This window comes from Rhipicephalus microplus, chromosome X (assembly GCF_043290135.1).
Source record: "Rhipicephalus microplus isolate Deutch F79 chromosome X, USDA_Rmic, whole genome shotgun sequence".
NCBI classification, from domain to species: domain Eukaryota; kingdom Metazoa; phylum Arthropoda; class Arachnida; order Ixodida; family Ixodidae; genus Rhipicephalus; species Rhipicephalus microplus.
The window spans coordinates 150,438,550-150,466,049 of record NC_134710.1 but is presented as its reverse complement, the minus strand read 5'-3'; the positions used below and the strand labels follow the sequence as shown (position 1 = coordinate 150,466,049).

General features: G+C 48.5%; 1 protein-coding gene across 16 annotated transcripts in view; it reads right to left on the bottom strand.

Annotated features, from left to right (window-relative positions):
* The window catches only part of LOC119177026 (TOX high mobility group box family member 3), a 564,847-nt gene that overhangs the window by 17,262 nt on the left and 520,085 nt on the right, over positions 1-27,500 (bottom strand). For 9 of the 16 annotated variants that reach the window (XM_075877997.1, XM_075877987.1, XM_037428377.2 and 6 more), the window contains 2 exons: positions 6,625-6,747; positions 4,716-4,876 (listed from right to left, as the gene is read on the bottom strand). In XM_075877997.1, coding sequence (XP_075734112.1) covers positions 4,716-4,876; positions 6,625-6,747 — 284 coding nt within the window. Of the gene's footprint in view, positions 1-4,715; positions 4,877-6,624; positions 6,748-7,326; positions 7,565-27,500 lie in introns of those variants that run through there. The other 7 variants (XR_012887049.1, XM_075877993.1, XM_075877985.1 and 4 more) reach the window with 2 other exon arrangements.

Below are 27,500 nucleotides of genomic sequence, written 5' to 3'. Positions count from 1 at the left end.
GATGTCAGATGGGACCATGCATGGAACTCCGGAAGCTGTCTGCGCTGTACTTTGTTGTGGAGTGTTCTAGGCGTTTTTAGGGGCGAAGCTCCTAAAGGCGTGGTACTGTCCATCCCTTGTATGTATGTACGTGACCGCCTATAGTTCCACCTTTGCCAACTGCCCACTACTACGTCCTTGCAAACATCCCACTACGCCCCATCACTGATCCACAACTTCACCCACCATAAAGCAAATACTGTTGAGAAGTAACCAATATGAAATGCTAGATGCTCGTGTACTTGTATCCAAATTCGCGTTGAACAACCATAGATTGCCCCACTATGTTCATGTTTATACGTGACCGCCTATAGTTCCACTTTTGCAAACTGCCCACTTCTTCGTCCTTGCAAACATCCATCCCACTACACCCCATCACCAATCCATCAATTCACCGACCATAATGCCGTTATAATGAAGAGGGAACGGAAGCAACGTAGAGCTACCACTTATGAATAATAAAATTGCTTGTATAAATATATACAGTGTTTGTCACGTCTTTGATGATGTAGTGGGCGATATTCGAGGATGGTTCATGGTTTAGCGATGAAGCCCTCCAGCGCTTCGCCCCACTCATCATCATTCACTCCGTGGATAGGCTGTGATTTTTTTTTATTGCTCGTGTCTATGCCTCGCTTACTAGACAACCGTTACTAATACTAACCCAATCTTTGCAAAAGCTGCAAATCGTTCGTATGATTTTGAGGGCGTTTATCGTATTTGGAGATGGACATTTTTGCGCCTCTGGTGCGGTGTTTTGTCATGGCTATTTCACAGCAGTCTGCATTGGTGCTTACTGTGTTCTTTCCGCGCATGAAATAAGTGAGCAAGTAATCGGTAGCACATGCCCGCAGCAAGCTGTACGCGACGAGCGTTCGGTGTTTCGTGACAATCACCAATGGGGCGCTTTGGACCCGGCACTTACCTTTCAAGTGCCCTGAGCCATGGCACTCATACAGCATGATCCCCCATAGAAGCATGCACGCTGTAAAACCCCATGATCATGCAGTCAGGTGCTTGTGGGTCTAATATGTTAAATAAAAATGAGCTCATCCGCATTTTAAAATTTGTGTGCTGCAGGGCACCTCAGTGCGAGCCTACGGTTTTAACACGTCTCTGCATCAGCTTTCAAAAATGCCTGAGGCGGTTAGTTGCCAGCTTTAAACGACGACTCCGCGTAATACTTGTAATATCTTATGCCGGTAACGGCTGTGCATTTTATTAATTGATTAGCCGTAGCCTTGTTTCCTCGCGAAGGCGCAAACATTCATGCGATAGCGCCTAGCATGAATAATCCAAAGTCATGGGCATCACATTAGTCATCCACTGCCGTGCTTCATGCCTTCCGCCAATAGCTACACCAAACACCAGCGAGATGGGGGAAAACCGCTGAACATTTACAACCTATATACAAAAGACGCACCATGGCACGGTCGTCTGGCGGACTGAGACTGTCTGATATGAGGCGACGCTCACTGTTGCCAGCACGTGTTGTCGTTGAAGAGGGACTTTCAGCACAGCTGAATGCATTATTCATTCCCGGAATAATTACATGTTTTTATGGCCCTTGCAAGCTGGCTCAGAGTGCAAAAAGAGACGCGCGTAATTTTGTGACCTTTTTTTTTTTCCGATCGTAAAACGGGCGAGCAATCCCTTGATTGGGTGTGAAATCTAGTCAATATCCGGAATTGTGGAACTTAGGAATACTCAAATAGCTTTTTCAGCTTGGATATCAAATAGCCTGCGCATTAACATACAGGCATAATCGTATAACACAGAACTAGAACCCGAAGAAGACCAGTCCATTTCAGATGCATTGAATATATGTTAAACGACAGCACCCATTACAAACCATAGTTTCTCATTCTTGCATCGATTAAGCTGGTCAGATTTGCTATTTTTTGGTGCAATTTCAAAAGTAAATATTTGAAACATTCGATGTAGCATTTAGAGGAATACCCCTGCCACGTTGAAAATAGGGTGTGTTGCTTCCAAGAAACACAGAAAAATACCTGTACGAAACATACCAGCGAGACAGACGATAAAGTACTATAGCTACGAATTCTTTTCCCTTGCCACTGCTTTCCTCGGGTAATTTTACAATACATCACAGAGGGCCGTCAGTAACAGCACAGCTATATAACAGGCCAGAGAAGTGACATTATAATGCAGCTACGGGAAGCTGCAGACACGTAGCGTGGCATGCGCCATGTGTGCGAGAAAACCCTAGAGGTTCCAAGCAGTTTTTTTTTTTTCGTCAAACAAAAACGAGACTGCTTGGCCGGTGGCAGCCTCGTGAATAAAGCTCAACAGTTTAAGGAGGTGATCATGTGAATGTGCCTTAGGATAGTCGGGAAAATCGTATTTGCATGACACCAATTCCTCGTGAAGGAACTCATCCTATGGGTCGTCACGTTTCACAAATACAATTTGTAGACCTGGTGACCAAAGTTTTTTTTTAAAAAAGTGTATATTTCATATACAGCAACCTGAAGGAAGTGGTGGCATCTTATCAGGCAGTAGTGCTATAGCTCCGAGGTGCACAACTCTCAGTACAAGCAGCAAAGCGTAGTGATAGTAAGCAATAGTCACAAGGATGACAAGCAGCACTCTCACTCAATGGAGCAAGAGAGGGCGCCACGCGCCACCTAAACTCGGGGGCGTAGGCAGAATTCTTTTTTTCTTTGGAGGGCGGGGGGGGGGGGGAGGGGGGGGGGGAGGGGGGGGGGTCACGGGCTTGGTGTGCCATTCCCTGGCTATGCCACTGCATGAACTCCTGCTTGTTGATTGATCTCTGCTACTAGGTCAAAATCGATAGCCAGAAAACATGTATTTGAAGAAATCGAAATCAGCTTATCTAGCCCTGATGCCCCCTATAGCCAGTGTTGCTACAAATACTCGCGTGAATTCGAAATAGCCCTTTCGAAATTAAGTGGCGGTATCGCTAATAGATGGCATCAGAGGCGACGACCGTGCGGTGATATGTGGTGCACTGTAGTTGCTCCTTTATCAATACACATATGTAAATGACCTTAGGCCCAATAGTTCGGTTAGTTAGAAAGGGTTCACTGTTATGAAGCGGCAAGGCGTGCAACACTGACGGTGATGAAGACACCAAGACAAGCGTCGGACCCTCAACGAATATTTATTCACTTTGCGCAGAAAGTGTGCTTCAAAGTGAACAAACATTAGTTGGGTGTTCAGCGCTTGTCTTCGTGCCTCCTTTATCGTCAGTGTTGCGCACTTTTTCGTCGTGTCGTTTCACAATCGTGAGCCTTTAGGCTAACAAGTTTACAGGCTCATCCTGGCTGAGAAATTGAAGCGAGCTTTTTGTGAAGCTCATATCACCTTCTGGGTCTTCAAAGTGCGATTACCCGCGGAACACTGCTGCAAACCAAAGCAACAGAGTACACGACACCGCAAACGCGCAGCAAAGGCGACATTACTAGCCGCCTTTGCAGCTTATGTTACCATGAATCAGCAAACGACTTGAAGGTAGAACAGTCCCCGCGCTGCTGACAGACCCCTTAGGTGATGTCAGCAGCCACGTCGCATCAAGTGGTGCAGTTTTTTGTTGTTTTTTTCGAGTGCTCCACCAATGCGAAGTCATCGTGCTACGCATATATATATATATATATATATATATAGGACAATCGGGCTTCAATTTCTCATACAAAACAAGTTCGCTTACATTGATTAGCTCGATAGCAATTTTTTTCTTTATTTTTTACAACTTCCACACTAATTACTAGGTTTCACAAAGAAGTTGTCACGGTTGGCGGCTTTTCTTCTGCAAAACTGCCTTATTTTTTGAAGCCACTTTTTTTAAAGTAATTCATGTCTTCGTAGAAACAACTGACATGTGCGGATGACAAAAAAGGCTTATTGAGCGAAATATATCCAAATAATCAAATCATCGAAATTCGTTACGAACACCAGCGAGGGACGGGCGCCACACACTCAGAGCAATTAATTCACGAGCGACATTCACGCACGAATCGGACACAGCCTAACCTAATGATTCGTATAAGTGTCGTACACAGAGCCATAGCGAATTCTAGGGTAATTGGAGTACAACCTACTGATATATGCTGACGCCGTCTGATAAGCACGTCACGAAAATGGTACTTGAATATCTTGAAAGATAAGAAGCGCGCTCATGTCAGCGCTTGATAACACCCGTCGCATACTGCCGAGCTCCGACATCAGCAAAGCGTGTTCCGAGCGCATGCACTGAATGGTCACAGAGATGAGATACTAAGCACAAATGCCTCAAGAAGAGGAGTGTATTCATTGGTGCAAATAAAAGCAGTGTCCTATTACACTTTTTTTTTCCGCCACCTATAGGGTGTGTTACACTGCGCTATCCTTTCGGCACGCGAAGATTCAGCGCTGGCTGCACGTAACTTGTCATTACAGGCTACGTTGCGTCTGTACCGAAGGCTTGGCGTCGTTCGCATTTGTTCCGCGTGTAAATACGGTTGGGAGATTTTCTCTAGCGGCGAGCTCGCGCTGCCTCGTTCGGAAGAGACTCTGTTTCTCTCGTTTCGTTACGCGAGCATGCGGACATCGTCCCGGTCCTCACCTTGGCTGGCAGAGGCCGGACCCACCCCCCCGAGCAGGCAGGTCGCGACAGCACGGATGTGGCTGAAGGGGCCGATGGCCCGAAAACCCACCTTTGTAAATGCATGGACGGCGGCGGCATGCCCATGGCGTGATGATACATGTCTTGGGGCCCTTGGGGCCCCGGATAGGAGTGGGGCGGTGGCTCCATCATTCCGCCCGACATAGGGGAGCCCATGGCTTGCGCCATACTTGTCTGTGGGGCCATTCCCGGCTGCACGAGAGACGCACCAAATCAGATCGCACAGAAGAGGAGTATGTATATCACGGAGTAAGCTATGCGAGCGCAACGAAATACCTCAATAATGCTTCTTTTTAATCCTTTAAAATTCGTGCGTACAATGACCTTAAAGACGCCACAAGACCACGACCAAGCTGAGATTTCTAAAAACGGGTGTTTCACTTAGTCTGGGGCCGCTCCGTTTGTTTAACGGCAAACCGACATAACCACGAAGGAAGTGAAAAAAAAAAAAAAACATACCAGAGAGAGATCATTACATCACGTATTCAGCCATGGCAAACAAACTTTCTGTGAAACCATTTTATCCCCCCCCCCCCGCCTTTTTTTCCCTTCGTTGCATCAGCCCAACACATAGCCTTAAAATTCACCGGATTCGTGAGGAACGTCGAGAAACCACGCGTGCTACATTAGTAGGCGATTGTTTACCGCAGTAGATAAGGCCGGCAAAACTACGAAGGCCAATTCCAGCGGCTGTCTAGTGCAATGCCGTCGATTGACAGCTACTACTTTCGGGCGAGACTGTGAATTTCAATATATATATATATATATATATATATATATATATATATATATATATATATATATATATATATATATATATATATATATATATGGCGGTCGAGCCGTGGCACTGCTTGTAAAGCTGAAACACGAAAAGCTACCATGCGCTTAAATCAGGATCAAGTGACTGGTTAAAATGTTTCACTTTAATCGTACTACGTAATGCTCTCGTACTTCTCCTTTCTTCCGTGGATAGGAAGAAGCACTCTTTACCCAGCCAACTCCTACTCCACTCCCCCTTACCCCCCCCCCCCTTTTTTTTGCAGTATATCTGAATCATTCAGTGTACGTGGGCGCTAAGAGAAGTATAGAACTACGTTTACTCCACATCTTTTAAATAAAATATTATTATTATTAGCTTCTAGGCCTTGCATATGTTACCTGCAGCAGCGAGTGTACCAACGATAACGAAAAACGTGACGTTATGCCAGTCAACCGAAAATAACGAACGACCTGAAAATGGGAATTTCTGCTACAAGACAGGAGCGAGCCAGGAGCCTGGCTCGCTCCTGTTCTGCAGCAGCATGCCCCTTACAATCAGCCGTTGAAGAATAAATTTGTTACTTTCCGGTAGTTAATCCTTTAGCGATGGGGGTTATCTCGCAGATTCAAAAGTATTAGTGTGCAAAGAATAATATCTTGCTACCGCGCGTAGCTCCTCAAGTCTTCCCCAATCACGCCAGAAATACGTGGTATACCTCCCGCGCAGCAGCGCACGATGCCAGGCAACATCTGGTGCACGCTCTCAGTTATCGCCATGCGTTCTCTGGGAGATACACCACATGTATGCAAGCTTCTCTCTCTTCTTCAGCGACCGGGGTTCTCCAGTTGCAGAAGAATGGAGAAACTATTTACACGTCGCAAAGCGTGCGTCGGGATTTCACGCTACTCTCGCGGAGCCACTCGCTGCCCTATTATATACACGTTTTTTTTTTTTTTTTTTTTCGACTCATGGCCTGATCAGCGTTTATTTCGGATATTTTCTGCGTCACAATAATAAATGATCGTTGTCATGAAACGTTGAATGTGCCGCCAAAGCAATTTCGTGCGTGTGAGTTCAACGTAGCATTGTTTGTTTATTTGCTACGAATACTAAACTGCAACGTTATCAGTCCAAGATGGCGGCGCTTGAGCGTGTTTGGAAAATGGTGTATACTGACCTGAGATCCGTAGACAACTTCCGCAGTAGCTGCCTCGTCGGGATGCGTAGGACCGCCCACGTTCTGCAGGTTGATAGGTGGAATATCAAACTCCTCGTCCCCGAAGCTTGGAGTGTGAAATGTCTGCACGAGAATACAAAAAGCTACTGTTGCAGCGCGGCCACCGAGCGCGCAAAACGTGAACGGCTAGTGCAAGCAACAAACCGCGTGAATAGAATTGGCGTCGCCTAATCGACTTGCGTGTTAAGGCCGATGGCAGTCAATGACTCGACACGACCAAGGTCTACGACTATGCTTTACTATGTAAAAATAGTGCGTAATTGGGCCGGTTGGTTGGTTCAGCATATTGTGTTAAGGGTACGCAGAAGAGAATCAGCAGAAAGTGCTCAGGACAGGAAAGACGCTTACCTGCAATTGATATTTCTGGAAAATTTTCCACCCCAAAAGGCTTTCTTCAAAGCGTCTTTCCTGTCGTATACACTTTAGAACCGATTCTGCACTCCCCTACGCAAGATGATTTAATATGTCATTGGATCAAACTTCGTTATCCCAAACGAAAATGCAAGCGAATACGAGGATGCAGTTTGGCAATAAACATCCGACTAGACGTTCCATCATTGACAGTACATGTTTTGTCGTCAATGACGTACGCAGACCTTGCGGTACGCAGTGGGAAAGATATACACGCAACAATCCACATACCCAGCGATGACGACAGGAGACAATGACGAGGCCGGTAGTTTTGCGCAATCAGGAGCGGGGTGAGCGCTGGCGTGAAATATTGCCCCTGCTTCGATGGCGAACAAAGTCGTTTCGATCATCTCCGCCATTTAGACAAAGCAGCAGTTATGCGCTCATGAAAGTGCAGAGCATTCATCACACGCAAGACCATTGGCACGTAGCCTCAAATTTAGCACCCAGCTACTGGACGCACCATGGCAACTCCCGCGAAGTCGGTCGTTCCATGGCGACCATTGAGGCGAACACATTAGGCGGTAGAGATGGCGCTGTGCCCACAGCGAGCGGAAATCCTGCACGCTCAAGGGCGATGCCCGTTGCGCGTCATTACAAACAGGTCTGGCTTGGAACATCGTATACATATTTATGCAGCCTCCGTTAAGTTTTACGATCCGCTTACGCGGCTCAAACTGCACGATCTTCTGACTACACCCACGCCCGCCCTACATATTCACGGCACAGCACCAACGGAACTTGTGAAGCCGGCAACGCATTGGGAGCGGCGAGGGGGAGCAAAGAAAAGCACACGAGTCCAGTAGAAACGTGGAGGAGATACAGTGGCGGATATTTGAACACCGAATCAACATCTTGCATTACAGCTATCTAATATAAGGCTACTTTCACTCCCGGCGCCTTCTGAACAATACCTAAAGGCCACTGACTTGAAAAAAAATTCCACTAGCATACTCTAAAGGGTATGGCCGCGGAAGCTGTCTCAAGTTTATTTTCTTACCGCTTTCTATTGCATGCAGAATTACGCAGCGTGAAATACAATGATCACAATTCGTCACATTATCTCATTCTATACTTTTAAAAGTGTATAGAAGCTATACCAGCGAAGTCCCCTCGGCAGACGTTTCAGCAGAACAGCCATGTGCCCCGTAAATGCAAATTCGTCGCAAGCTCCGCAACTTAGAAAATATGCAAACTTCGAACAGAACCATAACAAATGCTGACTTCGGAGAGCTCCAGCCTGCGCCCATACAAATCTCTTCAGCCAGAGAGGAAATTCAAAAGTACACGAACTTGCACATATATACTCGATTGTTAAAAAAAATTGAGTAAGGAATGCAGGAACGAAATCATAATGTAGTTGTGCAAGAAGTGCATTCAATTTTCTCCATATTCGAAAACACTACAACATTGGATCGTGTAAGTACGCGAACAGAGGCACAGCGGACCGCTTTACTGTATATGCGCAATAGAAGCGAGTGGCGGAAAAATATTAGTAAAAGTTTACAACTGTTCAAAGTTGAGCTAGTTGGTTCGGGTTCATGATAGAAGGCGCGCAAACACGGACGCGAGAGTATAGATCAGGGCAACACAAACGCGCTCGTGCTCTCATCTCCGTGTGTGCAGGCCAATTTTCTTTTATCTCAATAAAAGTGTGTGTCGAGGGGGCGCGGTGGGGTGCTCTGGCGAACGAGAACAGCCCTTGTAGAACACGAAAAGCACCCGCGCTATTTCAACAACGACGGAGGAGGGCCGCCAGTTTCCGGAGTCACCGCAGTTGCCTACAGAGGGCGCCAAGTCCACGGCCGCGCGGGTCGTCTTGATACCGCGGCGGCGCTGCCGCGGAGCTTGCAGCACGGGGGGAAAGAAGGGCCTTCGACGGATCATAAAAACAATTTCTGCCAGCACAACGAAGCAATTCCGTTTCCATGGCGACCAGAAAGGGCCGTAAGTGAGGAGAAGAGATACAATCGCCCCCTTTCTCTCTCTCTCCCCCTACGACGATGAGAACAGCCAGACCATTATTTACCCAACGGGGGGAATCAAAAGAGAAGAAGCAAGTGTGCGCAGCGCCACGACGAGGTGCGCCGGGAACGGCTCAGAAATGCAAACAGGGCCGTTATTTATTCATGACGCTAACTTAACGATTCATTTTCAAAAGAGTATTAAGCTAAACACGAATCGCCGTCTCATTTCCTGCTGCTCGTTCATTGCTGGTATTCATGACGTGCTGCACTGGCTCATAAAATAAGTACACTGGGGGAGGTGGGCGACGAGGAAAGAGAGGATCGACAGCAAGAATAATGTACGGCTGGCAACAACAACCTCATTAAAATAAATTAGAACCAGGCATAACTTTTTTTTTCTAAATATCTCGCTGAATCGATTCGACGAAAATGCTTGGAGCAGTTTCGGGGAACTGCAAAAGTTCGCGAATACGTTTCAATGAAACTTCAGAGAGAAAAGCAAATCACGAAAACAAAACTCGCCAGCCATAAAGGAAATGACGGCTCAGTGCATCGCGACGAGACGAGAAAAAAAAAAAAACTACTGCAAGCGCGGCCGGTTGAGCGTCGAACGAGCCCACCTATGAGTTGCCTGGCAACGAACAGAAATATACGCGAGTCCCGTTAGCTTCCCGCTTGCTCCACTCCTAACCTTCGTGACGTAAACAGGAACGGCAGCTGCAAGGACGCATGCCGAAACCGTTGCGTTGGTTGCAAGTACTAAGTTGTCGTCGGCCGATGCGTGACTATTATATATAAAGCCGCTCAACGTCACGAATGTGTGCAGAATAGAATAGAAAACGGATAGTATGTGCCCACTGGTCCAGAAAACAGGATAGAAAAATTTATCGGCAGTACGCGTAATAAAAAATAACGTAGCAGTTTCGGCGTATTCGGCTCGCGTATACGGCTCAATTACGATGACAGTCGTGGTTCCAACAACGCAGCGCGCTAAGCACGATTCCGCCATTGGGCGGATCTCCCTTGCGCCCATCAGGAGGGGGCAAACGAGCGTGTTTGTTATGCCGCCCAGGCCACGTTATTAGAGAGTTATAGTATACCGGGTTTACCAGGTTACCGGGTGTACCGTGATACCGGAATCGAAGTGCGCATGCGCAGAAACATGGCGGTGCTCTCGGACGCCCGCTTCGAAGCGATTTTGGCGTAGTTGTTGAAATATTCACCCTGTCCACCGCAAACGACTGTTCAAAGTGGCTTCGCTTGCCTTCAGTTAGCTTCGATGACCGAGTATTACGGATAAGTTGGTGTAGTTTTTGAGATAGATTCCCATTTCAAACGCGCCTAGACCTAAAGATCGATGTAAACAAATCGGCAACGTAGATGTTTTCGCGTTTGGTGCGTGGTTCATATTTATCTACTTTTATTATCACGAAAATAAACTTCTAGCAATGCTTCGCGCGGTGGCATATGCAAACATCCTCGTTTTCTTTTCATTTTTACTGTTCAACTTATTAATCATCTAATAGGTGGCGCCACCATCCCAGCTGGAGCACGTAAACCCCGTAAACGCTATCCCGCTTAACTGTAAGACGCTGCCCACAACGAACGTTTGCTGCACGGTAACGCCATTCCCTTAACCTACGCTATCACGCTAACGCTAAACTATAACTGTCTATCAAGACAAAATATGAAACTGCTGTCACCCAATAGCCCTCTGTTATCGTCATGCTGAACTGCAGCCCAGGTCTTGAAATTTCATATCGAAAAAGTCGTTTGCAATAGGGAACTAACGTGTTCCCCGTTAGATTACGTTACGTCAGTTTCGCTCCAGGCAGCGAGGATAAGCATCTATGAACTGACATCTATGAAGCATCTATGAACTGTGCGCTTAAACTGATCTATGAAAACGCCAACTTGGTGCAAACGGCGCTGCTAATCACCCCCTCGCTCCAACTGTCCTTTCCTCCCTCTCTCATTTATATGGCAGTCCCTCAACGGAATCGCACAGGAAGGCCGCGACAAAGCACGTAGTTCCCCGCCAGCATCATTTGCTGTTGCATGTCTTGAGAGGTTGCCTTGAGATCATATGTAGTAGGCATATTCATCGTCTATCCAGTCGCCCGGCTTGGCTGGTCTCTAAAAGTTCCGGCGCGCGCAACAAACCCCTCCTGTGATGATGGAGAAAACAATACGTCGGGGAGAAAGAAAAACAGAAAAACTCGTCTTCCCCTTGTCATCTAGAACGAGAACAGCGGATACTGAAGCCGCTACAGGCACAGAAATAATTTCGGTGTTGAAGTGCTTTGACGAGACAACAATTAGCGAAACAAAGCCGTGACGTCAGTACTTAGGGTGAGAAGGGACACAACATACATCCCATCTTGCGGAGCCATTGTCTCTGATAGAATAAGTAACCATTACCTCCTCCCTTACTCCTCCACTCCCTGGCCTACTTGCCAAAACGAAAGCTCAGGTAAAGACATTTATGTTTGCACACGATTAAACTGGTAAAAACTTTCTTCCCCCCCCCCCCGCAAACCCGAGCACAAGCTCGTTCATTAATCCGAAAGACACCTTCGCCTGAAGATTTACTGCCAGAGGTCACGTTATGTAAGGCAATTACTCCTTATTTAAAAGGCCCCCTTCCCCTTTATAGAAAAGAATACAGCGAGTTCAATTAAACCAGGGCAGATAACGCCCGCGTAACTAATTTGTTCCGGAAACCCGTAACTACCAAGAAAAAAAAAACTACTACAAGTGTACGAAGCGCACGGTGAACAATAAAAATATATTTAAAAATCGGGAACCGTTCTACACGCAAGACTTATCGTAGCTGTAAGTGAGAAACTTGAACGGTCCAGGTTTGCTGAGCTCGGCTGCTGTGACGATTCATTTCCTTCGCCATCTACAGCGCACGCTGCACAAGGTGATCATCCGGCGCAGGCAACCGTGGAAAATGACCAGCGGCAGAAAAGCAGCGCACAATGAAACTGGATTTCAGAAGAATGCAGGCAATTTCAAATCGCTTCCTCCACATCACTTGTGCCAGCAGTTGGCCAAAATGACAGAAAAAGCACCACGCACTGACGACGAGAGATGCTTGTAGCTGCCCCGGCTGTCTTTTGCTCTCGAGGGAAATCCGTCGAATGCGAACTCAAGTCCGCGTTGTAGGAAGTGAACAACAGCGGAACGAATATAGCAGCCGAAACATGGATGTTCTCCAGAACAATAAGTTTGCTCGAAAATTGGGCAAACTGCAAGACGCTATACCACTGACAAGAATGAAAATTCATATTGTGTCTCTAAATGGTGTCGGGATTTCGACGCCCACATTGCGCACAAAATATTTCGGCAAACGAGCCTCCCGAACTCTCGGCGGCAGAACAGACACACGCCGATTTACAAATTGACATGCCGAGTTCACCAAAAAGCCAGTTAACAATTCTCTCTTCACCAGTAGCAACCGATTTCAGTATTATGATAAATAAAGAACGCATGCCATCAATAGGATTTCATTTACTTGAGCGGAGCAGTATTTATACGGCAGAACTGCAAACGGGATGAGCGAATACGAACGTCTATTTACAGATCCAACACTATGGTTACACGTTTAGGGAGCATTTGAAGCGCCATCACACAGCGGCTGTTTAGCAAGCAGAAGGCACGACAGTGCGTAGGCCGGCGCATATATCGTATCAGTGACGTAACGCGAATCTTCGTTATGGTTTGTTTACCGAGCTTAACGTCCCAATGCGACTCAGGCTATGAGAGATGCCATGTTTCGTCGTGTGGCACGAGACTTGCTTTATCAGCCACTAAACATTCGGGTATGATTTATTGTGTTGACTGGTAACACCTTACACAAACGTATAACTGCATGTATTCTGCCCTTCGCGTCTTAAGGCAGGCGAACGGGTCGAGACCGTTGAGGCTGAAGAGGGTCGCGCTTCAAAGAAGAACAAACACAATCAGCCAGCTGGGCGGCTTTGTGAAACGAGTCTGGTGTAATTCCGAGTGCAGCTGCTCAAGTAACAACCTATATTCCAAGCACGTAGCACAAATAGCGAGATAGGGGGCGGTCACAGCTGACACGCCAGATGATATTTAGCGTAAAGTGTAGCGAACATTGTGAGCATTCCAAGCAGGCTTTCCCAAGCTCACGCGATAAACCGCCCTCACAATAACTCACGAAGCGCGACTGCTTTTCCCATGCAGGAGTGTTGCGTTGTAGGTCGGATCCGAGACCTGGTGTGCCGGTAAAGAGGAGTACTCTTTTGCACGTTGTCAATGGCCGCTAGCCAAGCTATCGCAGCTGCACGATGACGATGATGGCGCGCCCGACCAGCTCGAAGCGGTCGCGTGTCGTTCAACCCAAGGCATCCTCTGTGAACGCAGCTGTGAAAGAGCCCGCAAGACGACGGCCTGGCATAAGCGCATCGCCTCTCTGGGGAGGCCGTGCGGAGAAGCTGGCAAACTCGCGGCAATCGCGATCCAGTCGCCACGACCGAAAGCCGCCATATTCGGGGCTTCGCGAGCGCAGAGACAGCACACCCGACGAGATGTATGCCCACGCAGTGGGCACCCTATAAATGTTTCGTCCTGGTGCCGGTTACCTCAACTATTAGCGCAGCAGGGGAACGCAGAATGTCGCACTCACGCCGCCGCAAGTGCAGCAAAGAAAGAGAACCTGTCAAGACATTCGCCTGGATACATCAATGCCATTGAGCCTCGTTCACGGATTCCATTTAAAGTACACGTATTCGCTTTTCCATGCCTCGAAAACAACTGCTTACGACACGGCGTGTGCATCGACAAAGTGTAGGCACGGCAATCTAAGTAGACAGCCATCGCGTAGCTTCTAGTCAATGGTATAAGCCCTTAATCCATCTTCTGCGCTAACCTTCACTGCCAGCCGAGCGAAGTTTGTGTGTGATGGCGATAGAGCGGCCTCAGCAGAAACGATTCGGTGTTGGTGCCGCTCTCTCTTCTGTCCAGGTGACGCCCACTTGAGCCCCGGGGGCGGCTTTAGACTTTTTGTGTTTTATAAGTGCAACTAGCACGCATAACCGGTTAACCGGTTTTAAATAGGTTAACAGGTAGGAAACGCAAGGCCACGCATAAATTTCTCTCCCAGCATAAAATAGGCCGGCGGCATTCTTGCCGAATGCGATATTTTCTTTCGATTTTTCGGTCTCTCTCTTCCCATATACATAAGGTGTGTATGTGGTGTGCTTTTCTTCTTTTTACCCCCTTTTTTTTTCTCTTCACATAGAGTTTCAACAAACCAGGCCGTGCGGCTGTGGGACCCTCGCGATATCTAGGACTTGAATAAATCTCGGCTGGAGTTATCTGCGCAACACAAACGCAACCACACGTCTGAACAGAGGCCCCACTTACAAAACATCCCTCGTCTGTATTTTTAAAAGGCAAAGCATTAGCTCTCAGGACTGCGTAGATACGTGACAAGTAGTCTGCAGCATAACTAGCAACCCCCTCCCCCCACCCTTCTTTCTTCTACCTTTTTTTTCTCTTGCTTTGTTTCAAGAGCTCTTTCCCGCAATAAACAGTTCTCTCGTTGCGCACGATGTTAGTGTGTCAGCACGACCTCGCTTCGGGCAACACATCTCATGCTGTACACGCCTGGATAGAAACTCGACTCATGTAACATCGTTTCTGACAAACTAACAGTGAATGCACACACGCGCGCGCGCTTTTTTATTTTTCTTTGTGTCTGTTGCGTGCGTGCGTCGCCTCCGCTCAGTATACAGACACGCACTGCCCGTCACGACAAATATAGGGAGGCACAACAATAATATGTGGGGTTCAGACTACCTGGTATTCTTTAACACCTAAGTTTAGACTATCTGGCATTTTTTCACGAGCACTCACATCGCACAGTACACGCGCTTTTACAATTTCGCCTTTCTGTCCTGGTGGTTGCGATCGCCGCGGCAGAGATCGAACCCGCGACCTTCGAGCAGCGGAAAGAAAAGGAGGCACGAAGCGGAGGGCGGATAACCTGAAGTGCGTGCGGTTAACAATAAGCAAAAAAGCTTCGCGCAAGTTATAACAGGACTAATGCCGAGTCATTGCTATACAGAAGAGTGGCGTGAAAAAAATAAAAGAAACACCATCTCGAATGTTCTGCTAGTCGACTCAACGGCTTTGCGGGCAGCACAAACAGTCTGAAGTTACAAGCAGCATACTACTAAGCAAACTAACGAGAAGACAATCGCACGGCGCCAACAAATTCACAAAAAAGAGAAAAAAAGAAATGAAAAAAAAAACGAAGGCCTCGTGTTCATTTATGAGGTAACCAAAATACGAACGACAAAAAAAAAAGCAGCAAGGCAGCGGCTGTCACCACTTTATAGGCTTCTGATGGAGAATACAAGACATATTCACTTCCATACTATACTCTGTTTCATACATCATGTGCAACGCTGTGTGAAGCTAGAGGGACTTCTCGCAGTCGATGCGTTCGCAACATAAAAACAGTTCATTGCTCTTACCACCAATAACTGAACGTTTTTCGGTATTACGGCGAGAAGTTATCGAAGATATTTTGCGCCTTACAAACAAAACCACCGTTGAACGTCTGTTATTATGCAGCTGTATCGCTAACTTTCCACGTGACGTCACATAAAGGCTCTCTGCTCTGGAACCGTCACGATGGTGCCCACCTGGACCTTCTATCTCATGAGACAGTGTCAGTACAGGGGAGGACAACGCAGAGTCGTTTGGTGCCCGCGTTCTTCTGTGCTGTCCTCGCTTTCATCTGTTCACCAGTAGCGTCAAGGGGAAGCACAGAGAAACGCGTAGGATGCACCGGCACTAATCAGATGTCATGCGAGTGACCACAAGACGCGCGGAGTTACACTGGCCGAACTTCTTGCATAGCTTCCACAGCGTTGAACGTGATGTGTGAAACGGAGTATAGTCTCCACCGACTCATGCCGAATTGCCAGCACACCTGCACGTAAGGAAAAAAAAAGCGAAAGAAGTCCTTCTTGATAGCGCTTCCCTACGCGACAACGCTGGTGCACCATGGTTCCAATGATGCTCTGTTCACTATCGTCACAAGGGATGCATGCCGGACACCTTATGAACAAGCGATCACAATCTACCAAGCTGTAGCGACAAGGGCTGCCTGCCCGCGAAGAAGCTTGCGACGCTTTAGCCTTATTCGCCTTCAGCCACAAACGGCGGAACTTGAGGAGTCTTCGTGCGTGCGAGCAGTGTCCGATGATCGCCTGCACGAGAGACAGCTCCACTCATCCGGCAAGAGTCCGCACCACTGGCCCGCCAATCTGGCAGTGAGGCGATTTCCCGGAGACAGATACCGATAGGCCGGCATAAATGGCAAGGCCACGGTGCTCCGCAAAGCGCGGCATTCCGGGACGGTCGTTCAACTCTGCGGCTGCCAGGAAGCAATCTGCCTCTTATCTGACCGATCCAACAGGCCCCCACACAACAGAGAAACGGCGCCGGGAAACACACAAAAGGAAGGACCTCGAAATAACGTCGTTTCTTCTCCCCGGTTTTACGCCGCCGGTCGCTTTGACTTGTTGTGCGAACGCCCTGAAAGCGGCAGGCCTCTCAGCCTCCCGCTCAATGGGTGCAGCTACGTCATCTTTTGCTGCTCTTCTGCTCCTCTCCGACAAGCATGAACGAGGAACACACACACACACACACACACACACACACACACACACACACACACACACACACACACACACACACACACACACACACACACACACACACACACACACACACATAATATATAGGAGGGAGGGTGTGACACTCCTCTTTACTATAGCGTTTACACGCGCGATTTGGTCAACGTCCACTGCAACCACCAGGACAGATGTCGATGTTAACGCGATTAGCACAAGAGAGGACAGCGTAGCGATCCGGGTTCCCGTATTGCTGCCGCCGAATCACGTCAGGTATGAACCGAGCATCGCAGCCCGGTTCCTCTCTCACGCTGAATTAGCGCCTTGCCCACCCTGAACCCTCTCCCAAAGGACGTTGCACCGTCTAGCAGCGGCGGAAGTCCACGCGCGTCACGTGTCCCTTGCGAGCGTTTCGTCTAAATATTTATGACCCAATTTTCAATTTTCCCCGTGGCTAAAAATATATATAGGATACTTTTTCCAAGTCTTCTATTTTATTTTTTTTTGCTGGTGAGCGGCACTGTTCCTTGTGTATAATCTTTTTCAGCATTACTATCAGCTTTACATGGATTCACGCTTATTCTCACGTCTGCTCACACTTGCACACGCATTCTAAAGCAGTGTCGTTGATACACCATTCAAATATTTACTCGCTCAAGGCGTGAAAGACTTGGTGGGTGCCAGGACGTCCCCCCGCCAACTGTTCCAGGGAAGTTCTTGATAAATATATCTTATGCTGTCATCTCTTTCAAGAAAGATGGCCTTAGTGGCTTGTAAGCACTCAGAACTCGTTTCCGAAGATGATATGTGAAACGGCACCAAGAAGAGTACCGATCACGTCAGATATTGGCGTTAAAGACCACGGACACCATGGTCGAAAAAGTCAATTCTAGGCTGACGGACTCAGATCGAGCCATGAGTGCGAGTCTGATTCCAAGTGAACCTTAAAGGCAAGCGTCATGCGCGAGTCTGAGTGAGCTCCCCAAGCTCTGCCCACATATGGCGGCACGTACCCGAAAGCTGGCCAGGAAGACCTTGTGTACAAAATTCAAATTAAATCAGGCATTCAAATTTATTCACGCTTCGCTGTTATAGGAGAAGTTTAAAATACGGTTTATATAGCACACCGTAGAAAGAAAAATAAAAAAAAAAACGCCAGGCCTGCGCGGGACGCGCAGCACTGTCAAAGCGAAAGCTGGAAGAGCGGCCTTTCAGAGCATTTTATAAACTCTCTTTGAGTAACTACTGCTACAAGCACACTATGCCATTAAGTAGGCTGGCTTTCACTATGCTATCCTTCGTCATTCTTCGTCGGAAAGCGTGGTATCCGCGAAACACTTGCAGGGATTTTCGTGCCAATAGCTCATGATGCGGCTAGCGCGGCAGTCGCGCGCCGGCAGCAGCTCGCGCATGCGCAGACGCTTGAGGAGCATTGTGTTGAAAGGTTGAACCGCATCGTCGGCTACGGGGGCGAACGTCATCGTTGCTGCGGGAACTGGGCCGATCTCTCTCATTTTGTCACAGTACGCCTCACTGCCGTGCAAAACGAGCGCCGTCATCGGTGCGAAGCTTCACGCGTGCATCTCGGCGCCGGCGAGTGAGCACTGCCTCAAGCAATGAAATGCCACCGAGAAAAGACACGTTGACGTGGTTATCTTAACCTACAGCATTGCTGAACTCGTTCTCATTTGTTTTCTTGTGTTGAACCCGCATAGCTGCACAAAAGTCGCGGCTGTAGAGCGTTTTCTTTTTTAGTGTGAAATAAATACTACGCATGGTACGTGCTCATTATGGTATTCCCCGTCGCAGCGTATTATGGTTCACACACAAAGAAAACAATATACGTGAATGCACTCAGTACCACGACGTTCGAAAGAGCAAACAACGTATGTCGTCAAAGTCTGTTTCTAGAACCACATTATAATCAATGAAGACTGAGAGGTTGGCATCGCCCAACGTTTAATATATATACTGAATATCAGCCTATATAGTTCCCGCAGCAACGATGAAATAAACAGGCTGCTCGAAAATGTGGCCAGCGCGCAACACCGTTGCAGATGATGCGGTTCAACAGCACGCTCCTCAAGCGTCTGCGCATGCGCGAGTTTCTGCCGGCACGCGACAGCAGCGCTGCCTGAATCGTGATGTAATGCACTCCAAGATTTGTCCTAAGTATGAAGCATACTGTACGTCGACGTCAAGCACAAGATGTGGGATGCAATCTTTCCGTACGTGACCTTGGCGTACAACCCGGCCGTCCAAGAAGCGACGCAGATGACGCCGTACAAGTTGGCCTATGGAAGGAGCCCGGCAACGACGCTCGACGCTATGCTCATATATATAATGTTGCGCAGTAGTGCATGCCAAGTTAAAAACTCTAATCATGCTGGAAGCAATGGTCCTGCAATAAATAGTCAAACATGCAAAGGAAACATTCACGTAGGATATAAACATAATAAATCCAGAAGCCATACTCTTTGGCAACTTAAAAAAAAACGGTATACTCGCGGACAACTTTTCTTCGCAATGAAGGGAAAGCTACGGGGGCGGAGCTACTGCACATGTACTTCTCCGCCACGTAGTGCAGTTCGACTCGCGCTTCGAATGATGGCCGCCGTGTTCGAATATCGACACTGCTTTCAATGTACTACATCTGCTTAGACAGCCATTGGTGAGTGAAATTCGTCACAAGCTCCTTCGGCGAGTCGTCAACGTAGCTGCACGGTGACGAGCGCTCACCCAAAAACGAAGACGCCATTTTGACACTGAGGTGTACGTAAAACGAGCGGCATTTTCACAAGTGCAAAAACGCGAAACGACACTGCATGACGTAAAATGATTAGGAATATGTCAATGGTGTGTGCTGCGTCTTCTTATAAACTACATCGCGTAGAAAATAAAGTGATGTTTTTTTTATGATTTTCATGGGGGAAAATAAGGACGCAATTGCGGGACTATATTCTTCAGCGGCGGCACGTGGCGAGCTTTAGGCTGGTCGGAGCCCGCGCGCCACGACGTCGCAACAAGCGCCTCGGTACGTCGACGGTGCCTATAACGCTGTATACAACAAACGTGGAATAGGCCTATGCGCACGAGAACAGCGGAACTGTTCTCGCCGAAGCGATGGGCCCACACACTGGCCGTACCGTGAGCCCACGCCGTGGCGCGATTCCATCACGAAGGGCCGCCATCTGGCCGCCGCCGCCACGTGCGCAGCCGGCAGGAACAGGTCCCGGCGGCGACGAAGTGGGTCGGCGGCGGCAGCTGCCGCACTCTAATCGCTCGCCATGATCCAATTAACTGTCACTGGGCAGCGGCCACTCGGGCATGATCGATGTTGGCATCACGCCAGATCCCGGTTACGCTGCCATATTGCGCGGCACGTATCGTCTGCGGCCGCTTCGACCAAAAAGACTAGGAGTGGATGGGGGGGAAGCAAAGTTGACACTTGGCGAGAAAGAAGGCCTCGGCTTGGTCACCGAGTGAAGCCCGATGATCGCGTCATCCGAATACCCCGGAGGCAAACACATAAATGTACAAGCCATTCTTCGCTGAATTACGCGCGTCTCTTGCGCACTTTAAGTTTTCTGCTTATATATGACGAAGCTCTTCTTCTGTGCGCGAGACGACACATACAAAGCAGCGGTGAATCTTTTCGAGCTTCTCTGAATAGCCATCCATATAACTTAAATGAAATAGCAAAAAAAGATGCTTTACATATATATATATATATATATATATATATATCAGAAACGCAACGTAAGCTTCATACGTAAAATACAAGAAAGCTTTGATTGATTGGATATCCCGGTGAATGCATACCTACGTCAAAAGATTCCAAGAACAGGCTTAATACATTTGTGCGGCAGCAGGAGGTTGCAGCAATCGAAAAAAAAAATCTAATGGGCAGATAGTGGCTTCGCGCCAGAGCGTGAAATTGGGGCCCCGCTGAAAGAACCAGCCGCTGGAGAAATGGAGCAAGGAGCGAAAAACGCGAAAAACAAGCAAAGTAGATTCGCATAACCAGCCCCACAAGCTTCGCTTAGAAAGAAAATAAAGATCTGTAATAACAGCACTGACAGAGCTCTGCTTCAATTACCTCCTTCTTCCATCGCCCTCCAAGAAGCGGTAAGCCCACTATGTGCAGGAGCCAGTTTCTTTATCCACAAGAGACATCATTACTCGTCATGCCAACCTATAGCGTTACCACTCTCCGCTACTCGATTAACTGGCGCTCGTTTTATTCGTACCACGAAGCGCTGCAGACATGGGATATAAAAGACGAGGAAAGTCTTCCCAATACAAGACCGCACAGAGCATGCTCGACATCGCATCCTATCACACCCCAGCGATTCACTATAAATGTTACGGACAATACTCGGAAAGTAGAACTCCGTCCTGTTCAAACAAACAGAAGGAATACGCTCACAGCCGCCAGGTTGGGCCCAAGTTGGTAAATGTAATGCGCTTCGACGAACTCTATTTGTCCTGGAGCGTCTAGTCTTTCACAATGACGAGACGCGTCGCTGAAAGGGGGAGAGCACCCACGCGACTTGAAATGTAAGAGAAAGTTGACGCCATCGACTCGAAAGTCGCCTGCTCACACATCCTGGCACTCACACGACGACCTGACTGCCGAATGCACTATACTTTCCGCAAGTGATCGGAACACGGCCATGTCGCACGTCCAGTACTAATTCACACGCACAGAATCGCACCCGCTTCAGAGAACCGCGTGCTGCGAGACCCGCTTACAAATATAGACCCCGCCCAAACAACCAATAGCGCGGCAGCCGATCACATCCACGACTAAAGAAATAGTCTCGCTTACGCACTCGGCAAAGTACTCCGTAGGCGCGAGTCACCGGCTCATAACGTCCATCCTGAGTGCGCGTCCAATGGTGCAGCCTTGCGAACATCCGCCTTTGTGGAGGAAAGGAGGCGGCCTTCTAAAGTTGTATCCCACTATAGCTTGTCAGACTTTCTTGTTCTTTATTACGTGCGCCCGCAGGTACGGCGTGACCACGAGATTCTTCCTGTCCTGGTTCCAAACTTGACGACCACAATCGTTTGTTTTTCAAGCTATGCCGCTTGTACAAATATTCTTCCACCGCAACAAACAAATTGAAAGAGCACATGCAGTATAAGGCTCGTCCACCATCACAGAAAACATTCCGTGGACAGCGCTCGCAGAGACACTTCCCACGGGAGGCTTCATTCGCGTTGCTAAAACGTCTCAGATCTGCGGGAATTGATGAAGGTCAAACGGCACCACCTGCTACCGCTAATTAATGCATCCAGTTACTTCCGAATTCGTCCCTCTTTGTATTTGCCGCTCTCTTTTCATTTCCGCACTCCTACGCCTGTATAAGTAGCCCTCTAAACTAACTCAGAACTCGGTGCATTTCTATGCATTCTCCCCTTATCTTACCATTTGATGGAGATACTTTAGTGTTAGTGTTACCATGTATTAACTTCCTAACCAGACACTTTTATGAAGAAAATCTTAACACATTATCTTCAAGCGCGCTGAAAGTGCTGCTGTGCACCGATAAACGTAACTTGGTGGACTGTAAAAAAAAAAAAAAAACGTGGCTGATCCCCTTTATAGAAATCGGTATAACAGGAAATTGAAACGTGTCCTTTACGGAGGTAGATGATGTGTGGAATTTAACGTCCCAAAACCACCATATGATTATGAGAGGCACCGTAGTGGAGGGCTCCGGAAATTTCGACCACCTGGCGTTCTTTAACGTGCACCCAAATCTGAGCACACGGGCCTACAGCATTTCCACCTCCATCGAAAATGAAGCCGCCGAGTACCTTAGCCACTAGACCACCGCGACGGGGAGTCTTTACGGAGGTAGTTGAGCGTTTATTGTGCACCGTTTCAGCAACAGCAACAAATTAAAGTCGCGTTAGGAACGACAAGCAGGTCGAAACTTGCAGCGCACAGCTCAATCAGAAAGCACGCACGAAATTATTCACCCGACGAGCACGGACTAACAACTGTAACAATTCTTCCTGCGTCGTGTGCCGGAGCGCGCTCCTTTCGTAAACGCGGCCGTGGCAGCTTGCGAAGTGATGTTCGTTCTCCCCCGAATTACGAGTCTGATAAGCGCGCGCGCCGGAGAGACCACGCTCCGTGGGGGCGGCGCTTCGCGGAGGCGGCGAGAGCACGTCGAACGCTTCAAGCCCGAACACATGTAAGCTCTGCTTACGTACGCTGCCCGAGCGCCGGGGGCCGCGCGTGCGCAGTTGCCGTAAACGCGCTTAGGCGCTCTGCGTGCGCGAGTGTCTGCGGCGATCTGATTTCGGCCTTGCGAGGGCGCGCGTCTAGCCGCACTGGCCGCGCTTGGAGCCCCGCAGATGCGAAAGAGCGTCATGGCTGTACTAAGACATCGACCTAGCCGGCGTGTAGGAACCAATTTAGATTACCCCTTTTTTTTCCCCTTTCCGTTCATATTCTACATCCCTACGTAGAGGACAAGTACACCCACTGCCATATGTATTCATTTACGAGCTCTATTCATACATGTTTCGCCACAATATCTGACTGCATGAGATCACTCAGCTCTTCTACGCACGACGCGTCGTGCACATCATAGCGATTCACACCATGCACTCTAGTGTGTTCTCGTGATTGTCTGGCTATGCTCTGTAGTGCTGAATAGTTTTAACCAGCATCACTCGTTGGGATCGATCACGTCGCGGCGGATTTGGCGTAGCTGCCGGCGGTGCACTGTCGTCGTGCGCGTAGCTGCGATGTGCAGTGCACTCGCCTACGCACTCATGCTTGCCTGGCAGTGCTAAGTGGTGCGGTATGGCTCTGTGCGGCACCACCTTGACTTACGGAGAGTGGTCAAGTTCATATAAATCACTTCTAAGTTCACAAAGAGCTCATTACGTGGCGCCACCCACCTATTCCCGTCTGCTTGGGGGTAAGCACGCGCTGGCACACGCCTGCGCGCGTAGTGTTTTAAAGTGGAAATCGCCATTCCTCGCAAGTCGCGCCCGGGGTACGCGCGCTGACGTGCTCCTGCTCACGCTCAAGAAGCGTATTCGTGTGGTTGGTTAGTGGTTCGTAAGGAAAAGGAAGAAGGCACCTAATTTCTGTCTGCGTATACAGGCGACACGGCGCAGTGCCTGATCCGGGCTTTGAAGGAGCACGCTATAGCGTGTGAGGGCGCTGTGAGGGCGCGTGTGGAGGCTGTGTAGAAGAAGATATAGGTGCAGTGCTTCGCCTCTCCTTGTCTTGCCATTCGCTCTCTCGCTCCTCCCTACGCCCCACTCTCCCATCCACTCGCCCGTACGTATAGATAAAATGAGTGAAGCGCGCGCCTCTCTCTTAACCGTTCACCGGCTGATGAATGTGTAAGCAAATGGTTACGACAGAAATCCTTATCTCGTGAATAATTTACGTCATTAAAATTACTACGCCGTGTACTTTCGGCGCAAGAAATGCATCCGCAGATCCTCACCCTTTCCTAACGGGGAGGTAGGTGGGGCCATTTTTTTTTCTTTGCAATTTCTTATCATATATTTTTAACGCCACTTCCGTGACGCAAGTACGTCAGTGGAGCCATGGCGGACCTCGGCATAAAACACTTTCGTGTCAAAGAAACAAAATGGCTTTTCCCAAGAAAGACCTTGCAGAACTCAACTGCGAGGTCTTTCGTAAGCACGGTCAACTTAAGTCATCAGGGAGGGCGCTATTCTTCAATATTTCAGATCCATTGTCGACTCGAACCCACACTATAATGCGGGGTGCGATACGTGGGTACGAAAGTACGGCGCTTTCTTACCGCTCCAGTCTTTTGAAAGAGACATGCCAGCGGCAACACAAGAGCGCACAATCTTCAAACGCTGGAGGGAGGAAACTTCGGCCTCCCTCCAACTGCGCGGCGCACACTTTAATGGTAGAGGCGGCCTACTTCTTCTGAAACGAGATCGGAAACGTAATTTTCCTACAAAGCTAAGCCTAATTCGTTTAAAACTGGAGAGTCGCTAATTAGGATCCAACCCAGCTTTCAAATTCCGTTCGGCTTAATGGCAGGGCGACACACGCTCGGTGTTATTCGGATATGCGGCCCTGTTGGTGCGCAGTCTTAAATTTCAGTCCTGGAAGGGAGGGGGGAAATAAATAAAAAAGAAGGCACAGTTGCATTATTTCAGAGGAGAGCTTCGAAGAAGGTACAGAAAAATAAAGCGGTCGGAGAAGGAAGGACCTCCGCGCATAAGCAACGATCGAATGTCAATATTTGAACAACGTCTCTCTCGCCCCAAATCGATGCTACTGAGATGGCGCCAGCGACACCACAGTGAAGCAGAAGAGGGGGAAGATGTTGGAATCAGGAACAGACGTTTTCGGCACAAGCTATCGTCGCCTCGAGGTAACTATCCGTGCTAACTGTCATGATTCGATCCCCGACGTTACATGTATCGATTCTCTCCTACGATCGTGTATGCTGCAGCTACCGGGTTGGCGCTATTTTTGTCTCGCGACGTGACAGCGTAGATCCCCCCCCCCCCGGCCCCCTCATCAGGAATTCATTACGATGCGTCCCGCTCTCCACGTGCAAAGCCATCCCTCCGGGTAATGAATTGCGTTTCGGTGCTGCCAGAATTGAGAAGCCTGGACTTCAGGCCACGCGGGAGCGCGCTGCACAGGCAGACCACCATTTGTGAGAAGAAGGCCTTTACCGCTGGTGACCTCACACAGTGCAAATGTTACCCGAGAGCTTTCTGTGTCACAACATACACGCGAGAAAAACGTGGAAGCAAGACACACTCAAAGCAAGACTATTGCACGAAATGAACAAACTTCGGGTGGTCGAAACTGCAGCATTCCACGAGGCCGATTTTAACTGCTAAATATGCACACGCGTCCTTCATGGCTATCACTATGACTGTAAGCAAACAACTTTCTGAGTGACATAACACTAACAATATCAATTGGAACTTTTACAGCATTAGTAACGTAGTGCCACTGTTATGCGCACACTAAACAATGTCAAACCTGAAGTATATATTTAAAATCAGCAAGAGAGAGAGAGAGAGAGAGAGAGAGAGAGAGAGAGAGAGAGGAAATTCGATTCAATGTCCCAAAGCGACTCATGCTAAGAGACTCATGCTATGGCCAATTCAAACCACCTGAGGTTATTTATCGTGCACTGAGTTGACACAGTACGGGGAGCATATATAGCACTTCTCCTCCATCGAAATGCGACCACCACGGCCCGGATCGAGCCCACGTCTTTTGGTTCGGCATGCGATCACCTTGACCACTGCGCCACCGCGGCTGCTATAAAACCTCGCGTTTCTTGCAATTATCTACTTTCAATGCATACAGCTACGATTTCGCATGGTTTTTTTAAACAGCCACAGCAAAAAAAAAAATGTAGGGGGAGGGGGGAAGGCGCGGCTTGAAAATCTGTTGGAGCCCGTAGCACCGTAAGCAGCTATTCGGTAATGAGCAGTCAATATTCGGACCTGGACGTTCGATGTCACCGCATTGTACATATCACGTGGCCTACAGAACAAACATGTCTCTGTGATGATTTTAAGTATCTTTGAGAACTTCAGAATGAATGCTGAGATGCTCACTGCGCATGTTACAAAGTAAATAAGCAAATGATTTCGCAGAAAATGCAATGAACCGGAAACACGTTCTGCCCTCGACTATTGTATTCAGTTCTCTAAATTTACTTGTTTAACTGTTATTGCGCATGCAGTATTCACACATAGTGCACCTATTTGGGAGCGCAGATGGCATGGCACATCAGAATTGCACGCGGTAAACGTCGCAACTAACGACAGTAAGATATGCACATAAGCCACCGACAATTACGATATTACCTGATCCGAATTTTGAGCACAGCTGTTTGGGTGTTATGGTTTTCCGATAAATTAAGGCAAATGGTTCTGCTTCGGCCCCTCCGGATTCCGGCGTCGGCGGCGTTAAGCCTCTGCTCGGGCAGCTCGCTTAAGCAGCAGCGGCAAAACGACGAGCTTCCAACGGTTGCCTCGCTCACCGTTCAGCGAGAACTGGCTAATACTACTTTGTATATAGGCGCTCAGTTTAGGTTAAAAGGGAACGCCGTGACTATCCGGTTTCACATGAACCAGCGCAGACGGAGCGCGGCTGCCCGGAGAAAGAGGGCGTACAGATTAGCGTAGCCACGCACCCTTGCCTGTACACAGGGAGGGCGCGACGCAGCGACAAAAAGCCGCGATCTGACACGCTGTAACACGTACGTGTGGCCAGGCTTTAAAAATTTCACTCTAAAATAACGGCAAGAAGCCCACGGCTCACAAACTAAGTGCGCCGGTTTCGAGACCCCGGGCTCTTCGTAAATGCGTACTGGTCGACAAGGTGCATGCCTAATGGGAATTCACAATGTACGTCTGCTGCAATGGCATTTCGCAACGGCTGCAGTTCAATGCACGACTGCCTGTTTAATAAGCATCCTGAAACCAACCACGGTTCCCATCAGCTTACTATAGGGGAAAAAAAATAGATATCTCATGCACGCGGGACAAACACGGCTCTTAAGTGCAGGACGATAGTTATAGCGCGAGAACAAAACGACGACACAGAGACAAGAAGGACACGAAAGACACGAGCGCTAACTTCCAACTGAGTTTATTGCGCAGAGCTCAGTGATGCGGCATAATACAACTGTCGAGTGATGCGGCATAATACGAAAGCTATACGCCTACACGGACAAGCTAAGCACAGGTATTTGTGTCATCTTGG